Genomic DNA, 16,199 nt, shown 5'->3' with positions numbered 1-16,199 from the left:
GCTTGTTTTGCATACAGTTTCATGAACATTTCTTTTATTTATCTTTGAGTGTTATCCTGCATATTGTTTCTGACATTCCTGCAATACTTCAGTATAATATGATGATTAACAACTTGCCATTTAACACCTTACTGAATTGTTATTTCTAATAAAATATGAAACGGAACTTCCTTCGTCCTCCCTGCTTTCATTTCCCACCAGCACCTACACCTGTGGTTGGTTCAGGGTTTACGGATTCACAAAAACACCCGGACCTGACAGTAAGCACTGGCCACATGGATCCGTCAAGTGACCAATTCGCAGGAGGCGGTGCTACATCAGATATCCTTTCCCGTCTGGAAAACCAGGAGTCTATACAGACACAAATAGTGCAGTTTATGCAAACTATGGCAGACCGTTTAGAGATTCTTCATACAGCTATTAAAACGTCTCTAGTCCAGATTCCAACTCCAGTTGTCCCAGTTACCACTACAGCTTCTCCTGAGACGCTACCTACGTCCTGTTTGCAGTTACCCTCTCCAAGTAAGTTTGACGGAACCCCAAAACTTTGCAGAGGATTCCTGAATCAATGCGAGATCCAGTTTGAACTGTTGTCCGCCAGTTTCCCATCAGCTCGTTCTAAGGTTGCATATATTATTGCCCTCCTCTCCGGTCAGGCTCTGGAGTGGGCATCTCCATTATGGGAAAGAGGTGATCCTATCCTCTCTAATTACAAGGAGTTCGTATCATCCTTCCGGAGAATCTTTGACGAACCAGGCAGAACCACCTCAGCATCTTTAGAGATTCTCCGTTTGCGTCAAGGTTTACGTCCTGTCAGTCAATATATTATTCTGTTTCGTACGTTGTCTTCAGAGTTAAATTGGAATAAGGAGGCCCTGATCGCCACGTTTTGGAATGGACTTTCAGAGAAAATCAAGGATGATTTAACCATCCGGGATGTGCCTACTACACTGGATGAATTGATTTCTCTCTGTAACAAACTTGACCTACGCTACAGAGAGCGATCTTTAGAGAAATCCAGGACAGAGCGATCTAGTCCACGTTATCATCCTAGGCCTCGACAAGATTCTTCATCACAGTCGCCGGTAACAACAGAAGAACCTATGCAGATTAGGCGCTCTCGCCTCACAGAGGAGGAACGACTTCATCGTCGACAGGGTAACCTCTGCATGTACTGTGGGTCCTCCGAACATTTAGTTAAATCCTGCAAACTCCGGCCTGGAAAACTCTCGCTCCTAGCTTATTCAAGGGAGCTTAAGCTAGGAGTTACTTTAGAACCACGTTCTGGGAAAGAGCCGACCTTGTCTATTCAATTAGAAGTTCCAAGTTCTACAGTGAAGGTTTCAGCTCTCCTAGATTCCGGGGCAGCCGAGAACTTCATCTCCTCAGCCTTTGTCATGCGGTCTAAAGTTCAAACCATGCCTCTGGAAGCAGCAGTTGCCGTTACAGCAGTGGATGGAAGTCGAATTCCAGACGGTATAATTACTCATCGAACCGTATGTCTCAAGATGAAAGTTGGTGTGCTCCATTCCGAATACCTCTCCTTCTACGTGATTCCCAAAGCCTCTCAAGATGTGATACTTGGTTTACCTTGGCTGCAGAAACATAATCCTCAACTCAATTGGCAAACCATGGAAGTCCTTTCATGGGGTAAATCTTGTACCAAGGACTGTTTAGCCTCAATTGTACCTCTCCGGTCAATTAGCCTTCCCGACCTACCTCCGGTGTATCAATCTTTTGCAGATGTTTTCAGTAAACAAGCAGCAGACTCTCTACCTCCTCACCGCGAATGGGACTGCCCAATCGTCCTGGTTCCAGGCAAAACCCCTCCTAGGGGACGAATTTATCCGCTATCCATCCCAGAGACGCAAGCTATGTCTGACTATATACAGGAAAATCTAATCAAAGGATTTATCAGACCATCTTCTTCACCTGCAGGAGCCGGATTCTTTTTCGTTAAGAAGAAGGACGGTGGGTTACGACCATGCATAGATTACCGTGGACTCAATGAGATCACTGTGAAAAACAAGTATCCATTACCCTTAATTCCAGAATTATTTGACCGGGTAAAGGGAGCTACTGTGTTTACAAAACTGGATCTCCGAGGGGCCTACAATTTAATCCGCATCCGAGCAGGGGACGAGTGGAAGACTGCTTTTAATACCCGGGATGGGCATTACGAATACCTCGTAATGCCCTTTGGTCTTTGTAATGCACCTGCAGTTTTTCAAAGCTATGTGAATGAACTTTTTCGTGATCTTCTCTACAAGTGTCTAGTAGTGTACCTGGATGATATCCTAATATTCTCTAAGGATCTAAAGTCTCACCGTCACCAAGTTAAAGAGGTTCTGACACGTCTGAGGAAAAATCAACTTTATTGTAAGTTAGAGAAGTGCACTTTTGAAGTATCTTCCATACCGTTCCTTGGTTACATCATTTCTGGATCAGAGCTATGTATGGATCCAGGTAAGGTACAAGCTATCCGAGATTGGTCCACTCCTTCAACTCTCAAGGGGATTCAGCGATTTCTTGGCTTTGCGAATTTCTATAGGAGATTCATCAAGAATTATTCTACGTTAGCTGCTCCCATCACAGCCCTAACTCGCAAGGGAGCAAATCCTACGAACTGGTCTTCTGAAGCAATCAAAGCCTTCTCTGATTTAAAGCAAGCCTTTGTGTCAGCCCCCATTCTTCGACAGCCTGATTTGAATCGTCCCTTTCTACTAGAGGTGGATGCATCTACAGAAGCAGTAGGAGCTGTGTTGTCACAAGTCTTTGAAGATAAAAAGGTCCATCCCTGTGGATATTTCTCCCGTAAGTTCCTCCCGGCAGAACGTAATTATGCAATCGGTGAGCAAGAGTTACTTGCCATCAAGTTGGCATTTGAGGAGTGGAGATACCTTCTAGAAGGAGCTCAACATCGCATTACAGTTTATACTGATCATAAGAATCTTCTGTATCTGCAGTCAGCTCAGTGTTTGAATCCACGACAAGCTCGATGGGCGCTTTTCTTCTCACGATTTGATTTCAAACTCACCTATCGTCCAGGGTCTCAGAACAAAAAGGCAGATGCCCTTTCCCGGTCCTTTGCTTCTTCTGAATTAAACGATGCTACCACGAATCAAGCCATTGTGAATCCTACGTCCTTTTTAATGACTCGAACCTCTCCAGTTCCTCCGCTTGGCAAGACCTTTGTCGCCACAAGTCTTCGAAAACGGCTGCTTACCTGGGCTCACTCCTCTTCCTTCATGGGTCATCCTGGGGTTCTAAAGACTCTCAAATTTATTCAACAGTCTTATTGGTGGCCACGTCTCAAAGCCGATGTCCAAGAGTTTATAGCAGCATGTCCTAAATGTGCCCAACATAAGAGTCCAAGAAGTTCTCCACCAGGTCTACTACATCCACTATCCATACCCAAACAACCATGGACTCATATCTCAATGGATTTCGTGACCGATCTACCTCCATCAAAAGGGCGAAATACCATTTGGGTGATAGTGGATCGATTTTTGAAAATGGCACATTTTATTTCATTAACTGGGTTACCATCAGCCCCTTTACTAGCCAGATTGTTCATCTCTGAAATCTTCAAGTTGCATGGCCTTCCTCGAGAAATTATCTCTGATCGGGGAACACAGTTTGTGGCCAAGTTTTGGAGGTCGCTTTGTTCATCTTTAAATGTCAAGTTGAACTTTTCTTCTGCATATCATCCTCAGACAGATGGACAAACTGAGAGAGTCAACCAAGACCTTGAAACATTTCTCCGGCTATATATATCGTCCTCACAGGATGACTGGGTTGACTACCTTCCATTGGCAGAATTTGCTCATAATAATCTCTTCCATTCATCTTCAGAATCTACGCCCTTTTATATTAACTTCGGCTTTCATCCTCGTGTGCCAGAGTTTCATCCATTGCCAGCCCTAGAGGTCCCAGCGGCAGATCAAGAGCTTCAACGTCTATCTAGCATCTGGAGTTGTGTACGTAAGTCCTTGGTCAAAACTTCCGCTCGTTATAAATCTTTTGCAGATAGAAAACGTAAAGCTGTACCGAATTACAAAGTGGGAGACCAAGTTTGGATTTCTACGCGCAATCTCAAGTTCAAAGTTCCTTCTAAGAAATTTGCTCCCAGGTTTATTGGTCCATTTCCCATTGTAAAGGTACTCAACCCTGTGTCATACAAAGTCAAGCTGCCACCGTCTTTGAGAATTCCTAACGCCTTTCATACATCTTTACTGAAGCCTTTGATTCTCAATAAGTTCCGTACTACCCAGTCCAAATCTCCTAAAGTTCACTCTTTGCAGAATGAGGAATTTGAAGTTAAGGAGATTGTGGACTCACGTTCCCGATATGGACGGTTACAGTTTCTGGTCGACTGGAAGGGTTACGGTCCGGAGGAGAGATCCTGGGTTTTCTCTGAAGATGTTCATGCTCCAAGACTGGTACAGAAATACTTCTCCAAAAATCCTGACAAGGTTCAAAGGTGTTCGGAGACCACCCGTAGAAGAGGGGGTACTGTCACGAACCGGTCTCTCACCTTTGCGGGTTCTGGGGTTCATCCGTTGCCAGTGCGGTTGCTCGCGGTGCTGTGCGCCCGTGTGGGGACTCGGCGTGATCAATGGCACAGGTAATGCAGAGTCTGGGAACTGTGAGTGCGGGGACCAAATGGCCTAAGGCACTGCGGTGTGTCTGCTGTATAGGAGGTGGCCATGTTGGAGACCAAATAGCTAATACTGAGCACTAGTGAAAACACCTGTGGGCAGGTGTAAGCCAATCCCGTGCTTGTGCTGCCTTTAAGTAGGCTGGGATTATGTCACTCAGGTCCAGTGCTTTGTTGTATCAAAGCTGTGCTCTAGCTCTGAGCTCTCTCCGTGCATTCCTGTGTGATTCCCGTGGTCCAGATATCGCCTCCGTTCCCAGAGGTCCGTCTGCAGCCTTCACTGCTGAAAGATCTACCGGCTCTCTGCTGTGCTGCCAGTTAATTGCACTCCTATTGGAAATAGTTGGATTCCCAGTGTCCTGCATGAGGTTACCTTGTCAGTCTGCCTATCATTCAAAGTCTGGAGGATTCTGTTTCTCTCAGCTGTTCGTTTGTTCAACTCTGCATTTAACCCATTCATCACCTTGTCATCTACTACAGTTTCACAGTGATCTCCGGAACCCGCAAGTAACCCAATTCAGAACTTTTTATTTGTTATGTTGTCATTACAAGGATAATTCTTCACAGTCTCTCAGTTAACTCTCAAAACTCCATTGCGAACCCTTACAGTTATTTCTTCATGTCTGCATTAACCAGTTAAACACATTCTGCAGTTCAGCATCAAAGCTTGTTTATATTTGGACAATTCTACATTTATTCATCAGCTTGTTTTGCATACAGTTTCATGAACATTTCTTTTATTTATCTTTGAGTGTTATCCTGCATATTGTTTCTGACATTCCTGCAATACTTCAGTATAATATGATGATTAACAACTTGCCATTTAACACCTTACTGAATTGTTATTTCTAATAAAATATGAAACGGAACTTCCTTCGTCCTCCCTGCTTTCATTTCCCACCAGCACCTACACCTGTGGTTGGTTCAGGGTTTACGGATTCACAAAAACACCCGGACCTGACAAAGCACTGATCGCTAAATGCTGGAAAGACCATAAGCCGCCCTCCAAGGCTGTACTGATAACTAAGATTAATCACATAGCCAATATGGAATACATTATAAGCCTAAGGAATAATACTGTGGCGCAGTTCCACAACACCTGGTCTCCTTGGTACCTCGCCCGCTCTCTATTGATGCCCGGACTCTGCTAATACTACTAATATTACTAATATAGCTAATACTGCTAATACCGCTAGCATTACTATCTCCTATAGCTCACTAATTGTCCCTCCTTATGGTATTAAAACAGAAGAATATCCCCAACCTTTTGCTTTCTTATAGGGAACCTTCTTAATCTTCCTCCTCTACTAACGCCCGTTTTCTCGTTTCTTCACTCCCTTCCCACTCCTTCTCTTTCTTGCTTCTATCCTCCATAGATTTACACTCTATTTGGATATAGAATCGATCCGATAAATACAAAATACATTGAGACTTGTTTAGGTACACAGGTGGACTTTTATAAGGCACATTTTGATGACACCGGTTCGCCTTTATTGCCATAGAATTGTCTTTATTAAGATGGTATATTGTGTACACACCCTGTATCCATGTTTATGTCCTCAACCTGTGCAACCTAACTATTGTTACTGTTTTGGACACTGTTTATTTTCAATAAAAAATTCTAACTTTAAAAAGTCATTTGGGGTTAGATGCTTGAGCAGAGATGAGCGTTTGGAAATATGTTTGTCAGAGTCCAGGGCATTACGATACGAGTGGTAGACAGTTTTATATGCGAGAAAGTCACTAGGAATATATTTATGCCACTGATGTTTAGCTTTGCGTGAGAGTTTTTGTAGGTGTCTTGTTAATTTAGAGTGCCATGGTTGACATCTTGACCTACGTGGAGTGTGATGGGTAGCTGAAGCCACTTGGTCAAGGGCTATTTATAAAGTCTGGTTCAGGCGTGATACAGCAGTCTCAGAAGAAGTAAATGTAGAAATAGGTGAGAGCAGTTATTGCAGAGAGGTGGACAGTTCTTGAAAATTAATTGTGTTAATATTTCTGCGGGTTTGAGGATGATTAGAGGACTCTGAGTTTGAAGTAATGGTGGAGAGCACGCAGGTGATAAGGTTGTGATCTGAGAGAGGGAAAGGGGTGTTAGTGAATTCAGAAACTGAGCATAGTCTGGTGAATACTACATCAAGGCAGTGGCCCTCTTGATGAGTAGAGGAGTCAGTCCATTGGGAGAGGCTGAGAGAGGAGGTTAGAGAGAGTAGTTTGGAGGCATGAGCAGCAGATTTTGGATTATCAATAGCAATATTGAAATCACCCATGATGATGGTGGAGATGTCAGAGGATAGGAAATGAGGGAGCCAGGAAGAAAAATCTTCCAGAAATAGTTTGGGTTGCCCAGGTGGGCTATAGATAGCTGAAACACGCAGAGAGAAAGGAGTGTAAATCCTGATGGAATGTACTTCGAATGATGTGAATGTGAGTGATGGTACTTGTGGTAGAACTGTGTATGTGAAAGATTGGAAAAGTAATAATACAACCCCACCTCCTTTACCATTACCAGGCCTGGAGGTGTGCGTGAAATAGAGGCCACCATGTGACGGTGCTGCAGGGAAGGCCGTGTCTGATTGTGTGAGCCATGTTTCTGTTATAGCAAGCAGATTGAAGTTGTTAGATATGAAGAGGTCATGTATGGATGTTAATTTGTTACAAACGGAACGTGCATTCCATAAGGCACATTTTAGTGATTTGGAGGGTGCAGGGAGATATGTGATGTTTATGAGGTTGGCTGGATTTCTATATTGCTGCGAATCAGGTGGGTGTGAGTGCAAGTGATTGGGTCCTGGATTTGGGGACATGTCACCAGCTAAAAGCAGCAGGAGAGATGAATAAAGTTGGAGGTTTGTTAATGTTTTTTATGGTGTCTGGTTGTGGATGTTGGGGGTAATTCCAAGTTGATCGCAGCAGGATTTTTTTTTAGCAATTGGGCAAAACCATGTGCACTGCAGGGGAGGCAGATATAACATGTGCAGAATGAGTTAGATTTGGGTGGGTTATTTTGTTTCTGTGCAGGGTAAATACTGTCTGCTTTATTTTTACACTGCAAATTAGATTGCAGATTGAACACACCCCACCCAAATCTAACTCTCTCTGCACATGCTATATCTGCCTCCCCTGCAGTGCACATGGTTTTGCCCAATTGCTAACAAAAATCCTGCTGCGATCAACTTGGAATTACCCCCGTTATTGTCAAAGTAGAGACATAAGTAAAAATCTCATGAGTGTTTATAAGAGGGGAGTGAATAATTAAGGCAGCAATGTGTACAGAGGGGTGAGTAGCAGGGAGAATGAAGGATGTTATTGTTTTAGAGCTAAAACTATGGAGTACAAGGAAGAAAATTAAGTTGTGGTACATGGTTCGCTTCAGATAAAAGTACAGTTCTTTAGGCTTGGAGTGTAAAATGTTGCAATATTTAAATGTAAATGTTCAAATACCTGTTTACTGGTGTTGTTCAGCTGTTCATTTACACACACTTAGTATTATGAATAATTTACGTATGTGAAGGTAAACTGATCAGCACAGCTGACCCTAGATTGGATCTAAAGGAATTCTTGGCAAATGAATAAAGGCTACCAGTATGGCAAAAGTTTAGTTGGTTATAGGTGAAAGTGAGTACTTTGTGAGTATGCAAACACCAGGCTAGCATTCTTTCATTGACTATGCACAGCTAAGCAAAAATTGCAAACCCAGGTATTAAGTCGCAAGCAAATCATGATATAACAACTGTTCTGTACATACGTTTAAATGGACAGATGGGTTTGCATGAGGTTGAAAGGTATGTTGTATGTCTGTTCCTTTGCTGTAATATTGTTTAATTCCTGTTTAAGTCCCGAATAAGTCCTTTTTTTATAATATTTCATAACCCTTTTAAACAACCCTTCTAATACAACCCTGATCAGCCCGGCTGATCAGCCTAGGACCTCTCCTTAAGAATGGATTCTATCCATGTGTGTCCAATAATTCCTATCAAGGCCTAACACCCCACCCCCAGTTACAGAGGATGCAATAAAACTTGACTATCATAAACACTGATAGCAGATTACCAACAACTTAGAAAGTTGAAATAAAGTCTCATCCTAGTATACAATAATAACTGCTGATGTAAATATTAGTGGTGTAATTACCCAATATAATATCATTTGCTCTACAGCTTGAATTTTCTAAATAGACCAAAACTGCAAGGGACCGGTGTAATTACCCAATATAATATATTTGCACTGCAGCATGCATTTTCTTAATAGTCCAAAACTGCAAGGAACCAATGTAATTACCCAATATAATATATTTGCACTGCAGCATGAACTATAAAGTGAGAACAAAAGAAAGGAGGAAATTAAATTTGGAAAGATGAGGATGAGACTCCCAGAGATCATAAGAGCCTGGATGATCTTGGATGTGGTGGATGGAAAAGAATAAAGAGGGCCTTCACCAAAAGAGTGCCTTGTTCCATTCGGTCAACCCAGGGGTTTCAAGCTGGGGAAAGAGATGGGTGGCAGTACCACCAGAGATGCTGCTTGTGAGGAGCATATTCTGTGTGGGGCAGGAGGGATCTTTCCAAACAGAGAATAAAAGGAATGTGGGAACACACCTAGAGGTTAGCTTTTGCACAGAGCCCAGGATTAGCTGAAGCAGTGATACAGGCCGGATGGCCAGAGTTCAGCCTGTGAGAGACAGAGAGGACCCTATACTGCGAACTGTGAAGCTGTGGCAGGCAGACCAGCCAGCTAAAGAACAGGCCGGAGCCTGTGTTACCCAACCGAAAGCAGGACTGAGACTGTATATGGGAGCAGCTGGGCAGCCAAAAGACAGAGACTCGGTCGGAGCCTGTGTTACTCTGCAGGAAGCAGAGTGATAGGCTTTTGTGAGAGACTTTATGTTTGCAGATAAGCTGCTCACTTATAGTGAGCGCTCAGGAAGTGAGATAGTTGCCCTGACTGAGGGCAAGGCTGTTTGTTGTTTTGTTTCTGTTTATATATGCTGACAGTAAAGTACTTTTCATTTATTTATTTATGTGAAAAGCTGTCTGGATCCTGATTTAGCCCAACGTGTACCAAATACACCCATCTACTGAGCTAATGACCCCACATCATTACAGTATGTATATTTGTATCATGATCACATTAATGTACAGATTTATGTAAAATATTGGTGAATTATAAAGCAAGGAAAAGAGTAGTTATGAAGAAATCTACATTTAGTCTTCAGACTAAATGTAGCTTTAACAAGCTGTTACATTTGAGTAAAGATTGCTTTGGGCCTGGTGACCATTTGGATGCACTGGGCACAGATACAGTACATAAAGGATTTTAGCTGTTTAGTTAGTGCTCAAACAAGCACACTGTATATTTTACTTTACCTGTTTTCAGCACAGTAAAATAAAACCTGTTTGTGACAGTTGTTCTGTCTCCTGTCAAAGTAAAACACAGGCAGTTTCCTGCCATACAGTATTGCCGGTGTGCCTGGCATATATCCTAAACCAAAACTAATCCTATTATATAATAAACATAATACTGTATAATAATGTTTTACTTATGCTCACTGACTATAAACCATGCTGAGCTCCTCTAACTAGGTTACATTTAGTTTTAATGTACTATGATTAAGACCGCCCACCAGGAACAGTATGGTTTTATGCATTCTTACCTGAGTTTTGCCACCGGTACTTTCTTGCACAGCAGAACGAGACAGGGCGGTGGTGGCACAAAAGCAAGAGAAAAAACCACTGAAAATATTGCTGATTCCAAATGCAATGAACTCCTATAAAGAACGCACCAGGTTATCAAGTAATTTCAACAAGTAATTTTCAAGGACTTAGGGTGTTTCTCTTACGTTCTAGAGGATGCTGGGGTCCACATTAGTACCATGGGGGTATAGATGGGTCCCTTGGGAGCCATGGGCACTTTAAAAATGTAATAGTGTGGGCTGCCACCTACCTCTATGCCCCTCCTACCAGACTTAGTTTCGAAAATGCGACCAGTGGAGCCGGTCACAGCTAGGGGAGCTCCTAGGGGCTTTTCTAGTTTTATTATTTTTTAAGAGATGTTAGGTACAGGGAGGCTGCTGGCAACAGCCTCCCTGCTTCGTGGGACTTAGGGGGAGAGTAAGATCCAACCCTAGAGGTTAATGGCTCTTATCTCCGCTGACAGGACACTGAGCTCCTGAGGGTGATGATCGCAAGCCCAAAAGGCGACTGCGCACTCCCGCAGCATGCCGCCACCCCCCTAACAGAGCCAGAAAATGGAGTGGTGAGTATGACGCCGATGCTCCGGTAAGCGGGTCACCGGCGTGAAATGGCGGCATAAGGGTTGGAGCGCAGCCCTGTGAAGCTGCGCTCTGAAGGGCTCAGAGGTATGATGTGCGATGCTGTGAGGGGCGCCCTGAGCCAGCGCACAGACCCTACACTGGTATCCAGAGGCTAACAGGTGCTAATTCCACTGTTAGCAACCACAGTTACCTCAGGCCAGTATAATCTCATCAGCTGGAAGATGCGCCATTACAGGGGGCGAGGCTTTTTCCTCAGAGTGGATCTAGCACTCACCAGCGCCATTTTCTCCATGCAGATCACACTACAGAGATGCTGACAGGGAGCGCTGCCCTGCTCTTCACTCCAGATATCCTCTGCGGTACCAGGGTGTTAGACAGGGGGGGGGGGAGAGTGTGGTTTTTCGCTGTGTAATCTATTAGGGTTAATCAGTCAGCGCCAGGCATTTATCATAATAACTGCCTACTGGAGTGCTGTGTGGCTAGCTTCTTATACTCTGTGTCTCTCTGAAGGTATTCTGTGGGGAAACTTTGTCTGCATTTTCCTGTGTGTGTGTGTGTTTGTGTGTGTTTATATATCTCACATTACCATGTCCAGAGACAAGGGGGCAGATGTATTAACCTGGCGAAGGCATAAGGAAGTGATAAACCAGTGATATGTGCAAGGTGATAAAGGCACCAGCCAATCAGCTCCTAACTGTTAATTTACATATTGGAGCTGATTGGCTGGTGCCTTTATCACCTTGCACATATCACTGGTTTATCACTTCCTTATGCCTTCTCCAGGTTAATACATCTGCCCCTCTGTGTCTTGTGCTGCAGAGTGTGTATCTTCTCCTGAAGAGTGTATTCCACGTACTCAGGAATGTAATATTCTGTCCCAGGCTTCTGAATCCGAACCCCCATGGGTGGCTTCTATCCGGGGAATGATATCCCAGATTTCATCTAGGATAGCTCATAATGAGACTGAAACACAGGCTTTAAAACAATCTGTAGAGGTTTTATGTATTCAGCTCCCACTGCCTCATCAAAAGCCCCTGGTATATACCCTAAAAAGCTTGCTACTGCCCAGATAATGCAAGTCGACACGGATACCGACTCGGATATAGGGGACGGTTATTGTGATATACTGGGGGGGGGGGGGAGGCATCCCTTGCTAGGGGGGTGCAACTCATGATTGAGGCTATTAGGGATGTTTTACACATTACTGATAAGGTTCCTGAGCAGGTGGAGGAGGCTTATTTTACTGACAATAAGAAAGCCTCCCTTACCTTTCCTGCGTCTAAGGAATTACATGCATTGTTTGAGAAATCCTGGGAAAACCTAGAGAAAAAATTCCAAATTCCAAAGAGGATTCTCATTGCTTTTCCTTTCCCTGAAGAGGAAAGAAAAAGTGGGAAACCCCACCGGTAGTAGACGCATCTGTATCTAGGTTGTCAAAAAGGTGGTTTTACCTGTCCCTGGTTCAACCGCACTAAAAGAGCCGGCTGACCGCAAGATTGAGGCTACACTCAAATCTTTATACACAGCTAATGGCGTAGCTTTAAGACCCACTATTGCTTGTGAATGGATTTCTAAGGCCATAGTAAAGTGGTCAGGCACCTTACTAGAGGACTTAGATTCTATGGATAGAAGTGACATTGAATTGTTTTTACGCCACATACAGCATTCTGCTGGTTTCATGGTGGAGGCCATGAAGGACCTTGGACATCTGAATGTGAGGGCTTCTTCCATGGCTGTCTCAGAACGCAGGGGGCTCTAGCTACGCCAATGGTCTGCGAATGCTGAATGCAAGAAAAGTGTGGAGAACCTACCCTTTCACAGGTCAGGCTCTATTTGGGGAAGCGTTAGATGCGTGGATCTCCTCGGCAACTGCGGGCAAGTCCACTTTTATTCCCTCTGCACCACCTACGACTAGGAAATCCTATTCTACATCTACAATGCAGTCCTGTCGGACCGCAAAAGTTAAAAAGTCCAAAACCCCTTCCACTTTCTTTAGAGAAGGTCGGGGAAAATCCAAGAAACCTGCACCAACAAGTTCCCAGGAACAGAAAGCTGTTTCTGCTTCCTTAAAATCCTCAGCATGACGGTGGACCTCCCAGCCTGGAGATCAGGTAGGTGGGAGCAAGACTAAGAAATTTCAGTCATGTCTGGGCGTCCTCATGCCTGGATCCCTGGGTACAGGATAATGTCACCCAGGGGTACAGACTGGAGTTTCAAGAACTCCCACCTCACAGATTCTTCAAATCAGGCTTACCAGCTTCGCTGACAGAAAGTGCTATCATACAGGAAGCCATTCAAAAATTGCTTAAGTCAAATGTCATTGTTCCAGTTCCACCTCACTTAACAAACAAAGGTTATTACTCAAACCAGTTTGTGGTACTGAAACCGGACGGTTCGATCAGGCCAATATTGAACCTAAAGTCATTGAACCCTTATTTGAGTGAATTCAAATTCAAGATGGAGTCTCTGAGAGCGGTGATCTCAGGTCTGGAGGAGGGGGAATTTCTGGTATCCCTAGATATCAAGGATGCGTACCTTCACATTCCGATCTGGCTGCCTCATCAGACTTATCTAAGATTTGCGCTGCTGGACTGTCACTATCAGTTCCAGGCACTGCTGTTTGGCCTCTCCACGGCACCGAGGGTGTTCACCAAGGTCATGGCGGAGATGATGCTACTCCGCTGCAAGCAGGGTGTGAACATAATTCCTTATCTGGACGATCTGCTGATAAAAGCGTCTTCCAGGGAAAAGCTGTTGCAGAGCATTGCTCTCTCAACTCAACTACTCCAGGATCATGGATGGATCCTGAATCTTCCAAAGTCGCATCTGGAGCCGACAAGGAGACTGTCCTTCCTGTGGATGATCCTCGACATGGAAGTACAGAAGGTGTTTCTGTCGGAGGAGAAAACGTTGGTGATACAAACAATGGTCCGGGATGTCCTAAAGCCAGCCTGGGTATCGGTGCATCAGTGCATTCACCTTCTGGGGTCGATGGTTTCCTCCTACAAGGCTCTACAGTAAGGAAGATTTCATGCACGGTCTTTCCAACTGGATCTCCTGGACAAATGGTCGGGATCTCATCTTCACATGCACCAGAGGATAAGTCTGTCACCGAAAGTCAGAATATCGCTCCTCTGGTGGCTGCAAACTTCTCACCTGCTAGAGGGCTGCAGGTTCGGGATTCAGAATTGGATCCTCCTAACCACGGATGCAAGTCTCAGAGGTTGGGGAGCAGTCACCCAAGGGGAAAACTTCCAAGGAAGGTGGTCAAGTCTGGAATCCATCCTTCCGATAAACATTCTGGAACTAAGGGCCGTGTACAACGTTCTTCTACAAGTGGCACATCTTCTGAAAGATCAGGCCATTTAGGTTCAGTCGGACAATGTAACAACAGTGGCCTACATAAACCGACAAGGCGGAACGAAGAGCAGAGCTGCAATGTCAGAGGTAACAAGAATCATCTTCTGGGCGGAAAAGCATGTGGTGGTACTGTAAGCAATCTTCATTCCGGGAGTGGACAACTGGGAAGCAGACTTTCTCAGCAGACACGATCTACATCCAGGAGAGTGGGGCCTCCACCCGGAGGTATTCGCAGAGGTAACAAGTCTTTGGGGCGTACCTCAAATAGACATGATGGCCTCCCGCCTCAACAAGAAGCTTCAGAGGTACTGTTCCAGGTCAAGGGATCCACAGGCAGTGGCGGTGGACGCCCTGGTAACTCTGTGGGTGTTCAAGTCAGTGTATGTGTTCCCTCTACTTCCACTCATCCCAAGGATTCTCAAATGAATAAAAGGAAAAAGAGTTCAGGCGATCCTCATTGCTCCGAACTGGCCAAGAAGGGCTTGGTACGCGGATCTTCTGGAGTTACTGCTGGAAGATACGAGGCCTCTTCCTCTTTGAGAGGACCTTCAGCAACAGGGGCCGTTCACTTATCAAGACTTACCACGGCTACGTTTGATGGCATGGAGGTTGAACACCAGATCTTAGCTCGGAAGGGCATTCCGAACAAAGTTATTCCTACCCTGATACAGGCTAGGAAAGGAGTAACATTTAAACATTACCATCGAATTTGGAAAAAGTACGTGTCTTGGTGTGAATCGGTGGAGTTTCAACTAGAGCGGTTTCTCCTCTTTCTGCAAGCAGGTGTGGATGTGGGTCTGCATTTGGGCTCTATAAAAGTCCAGATTTCGGCCTTGTCCATTTTCTTCCAGAAACAATTGGCCGTCCTCCCTGAGGTTCAGACTTTCTTGAAAGGGGTTCTGCACATCCAGCCTCCCTTTGTGCATCCTGCGGCACCTTGGGATCTTAATGTGGTGCAGTTCCTGCAGTTGGATTGGTTTGAACCGTTACAGGAGGTTGATGTCAAGTTTCTTACTTGGAAGGCAGTCACACTATTGGCATTGGCATCTGCTAGACGTGTGTCGGAGTTGGGGCATTATCCTACCTGATTTTCCATGAAGATAGAGCAGGATGCCTCAGCAATTTCTTCCAAAGGTTGTGTCGGCTTTTCATATCAACCAACCTATTGTGGTGCCAGTGGCTACTGACTCCTCAATTACTTCAAAATCCTTGGCTGTTGTCAGGGCTTTGAAGATTTATGTGAAGAGAACTTCTCGTCACAGAAAGTCTGACGCTGTGTTTGTCCTTTATGATCCCAACAAGGTTGGGTGTCCTGCTTCTAAGCAGACGATTTCTCGCTGGATCAGGTTTACTATCCAGCATGCTTATTCTACGGCAGGCTTGCCGTGTCCAAAATCTGTTAAGGCCCACTCTACTCATAAAGTGGGTTCTTCCTGGGCGGCTGCCTGGGGTGTTTCGGCTTTACAACTTTGCCGAGCGGCTACTTGGTCAGGATCTAACACGTTTGCTAAGTTCTACAAGTTCGATACTTTGGCCTCTGAGGACCTAAAGTTTGGTCAATCGGTTCTGCAGGAGCCTCCGCGCTCTCCCTCCCGTACTGGGAGCTTTGGTACATTCCCATGGTACCAATGTGGACCCCAGCATCCTCTAGGACGTAAGAGAAAATAGGATTTTAACTACCTACCGGTAAATCCTTTTCTCGTAGTCCGTAGAGGATGCTGGGCGCCCGCCCAGTGCTTCATTTTCCTGCATTGTTACTTGGTTCAGTATTGTTGTTTCAGCCATTGCTGAATCATTTCAAGTTGGTTAGCTTGGCTTTCCTTTTGTTATGTGTGAGCTGGTGTGAATCTCACCACTCTCTGTGTATTTCCTTCTCTCGAAATATGTCCGTCTCCTCGGGCA

General features: G+C 44.7%; 1 protein-coding gene across 1 annotated transcript in view; it reads right to left on the bottom strand.

Annotated features, from left to right (window-relative positions):
* LOC134932543 (pendrin-like) overlaps positions 1–16,199 on the bottom strand; it is a 192,619-nt gene that overhangs the window by 78,174 nt on the left and 98,246 nt on the right. Inside the window, exon 9 of the mRNA XM_063927070.1 lies at positions 10,317–10,430. Coding sequence (XP_063783140.1) covers positions 10,317–10,430 — 114 coding nt within the window. The remainder of the gene's footprint in view (positions 1–10,316; positions 10,431–16,199) is intronic.

The sequence above is a fragment of the Pseudophryne corroboree genome, chromosome 6, assembly GCF_028390025.1.
Source record: "Pseudophryne corroboree isolate aPseCor3 chromosome 6, aPseCor3.hap2, whole genome shotgun sequence".
Lineage (NCBI taxonomy): Eukaryota > Metazoa > Chordata > Amphibia > Anura > Myobatrachidae > Pseudophryne > Pseudophryne corroboree.
Note: the sequence above shows the minus strand (reverse complement) of the source record. Positions and strands in the feature narration are given on the sequence as shown.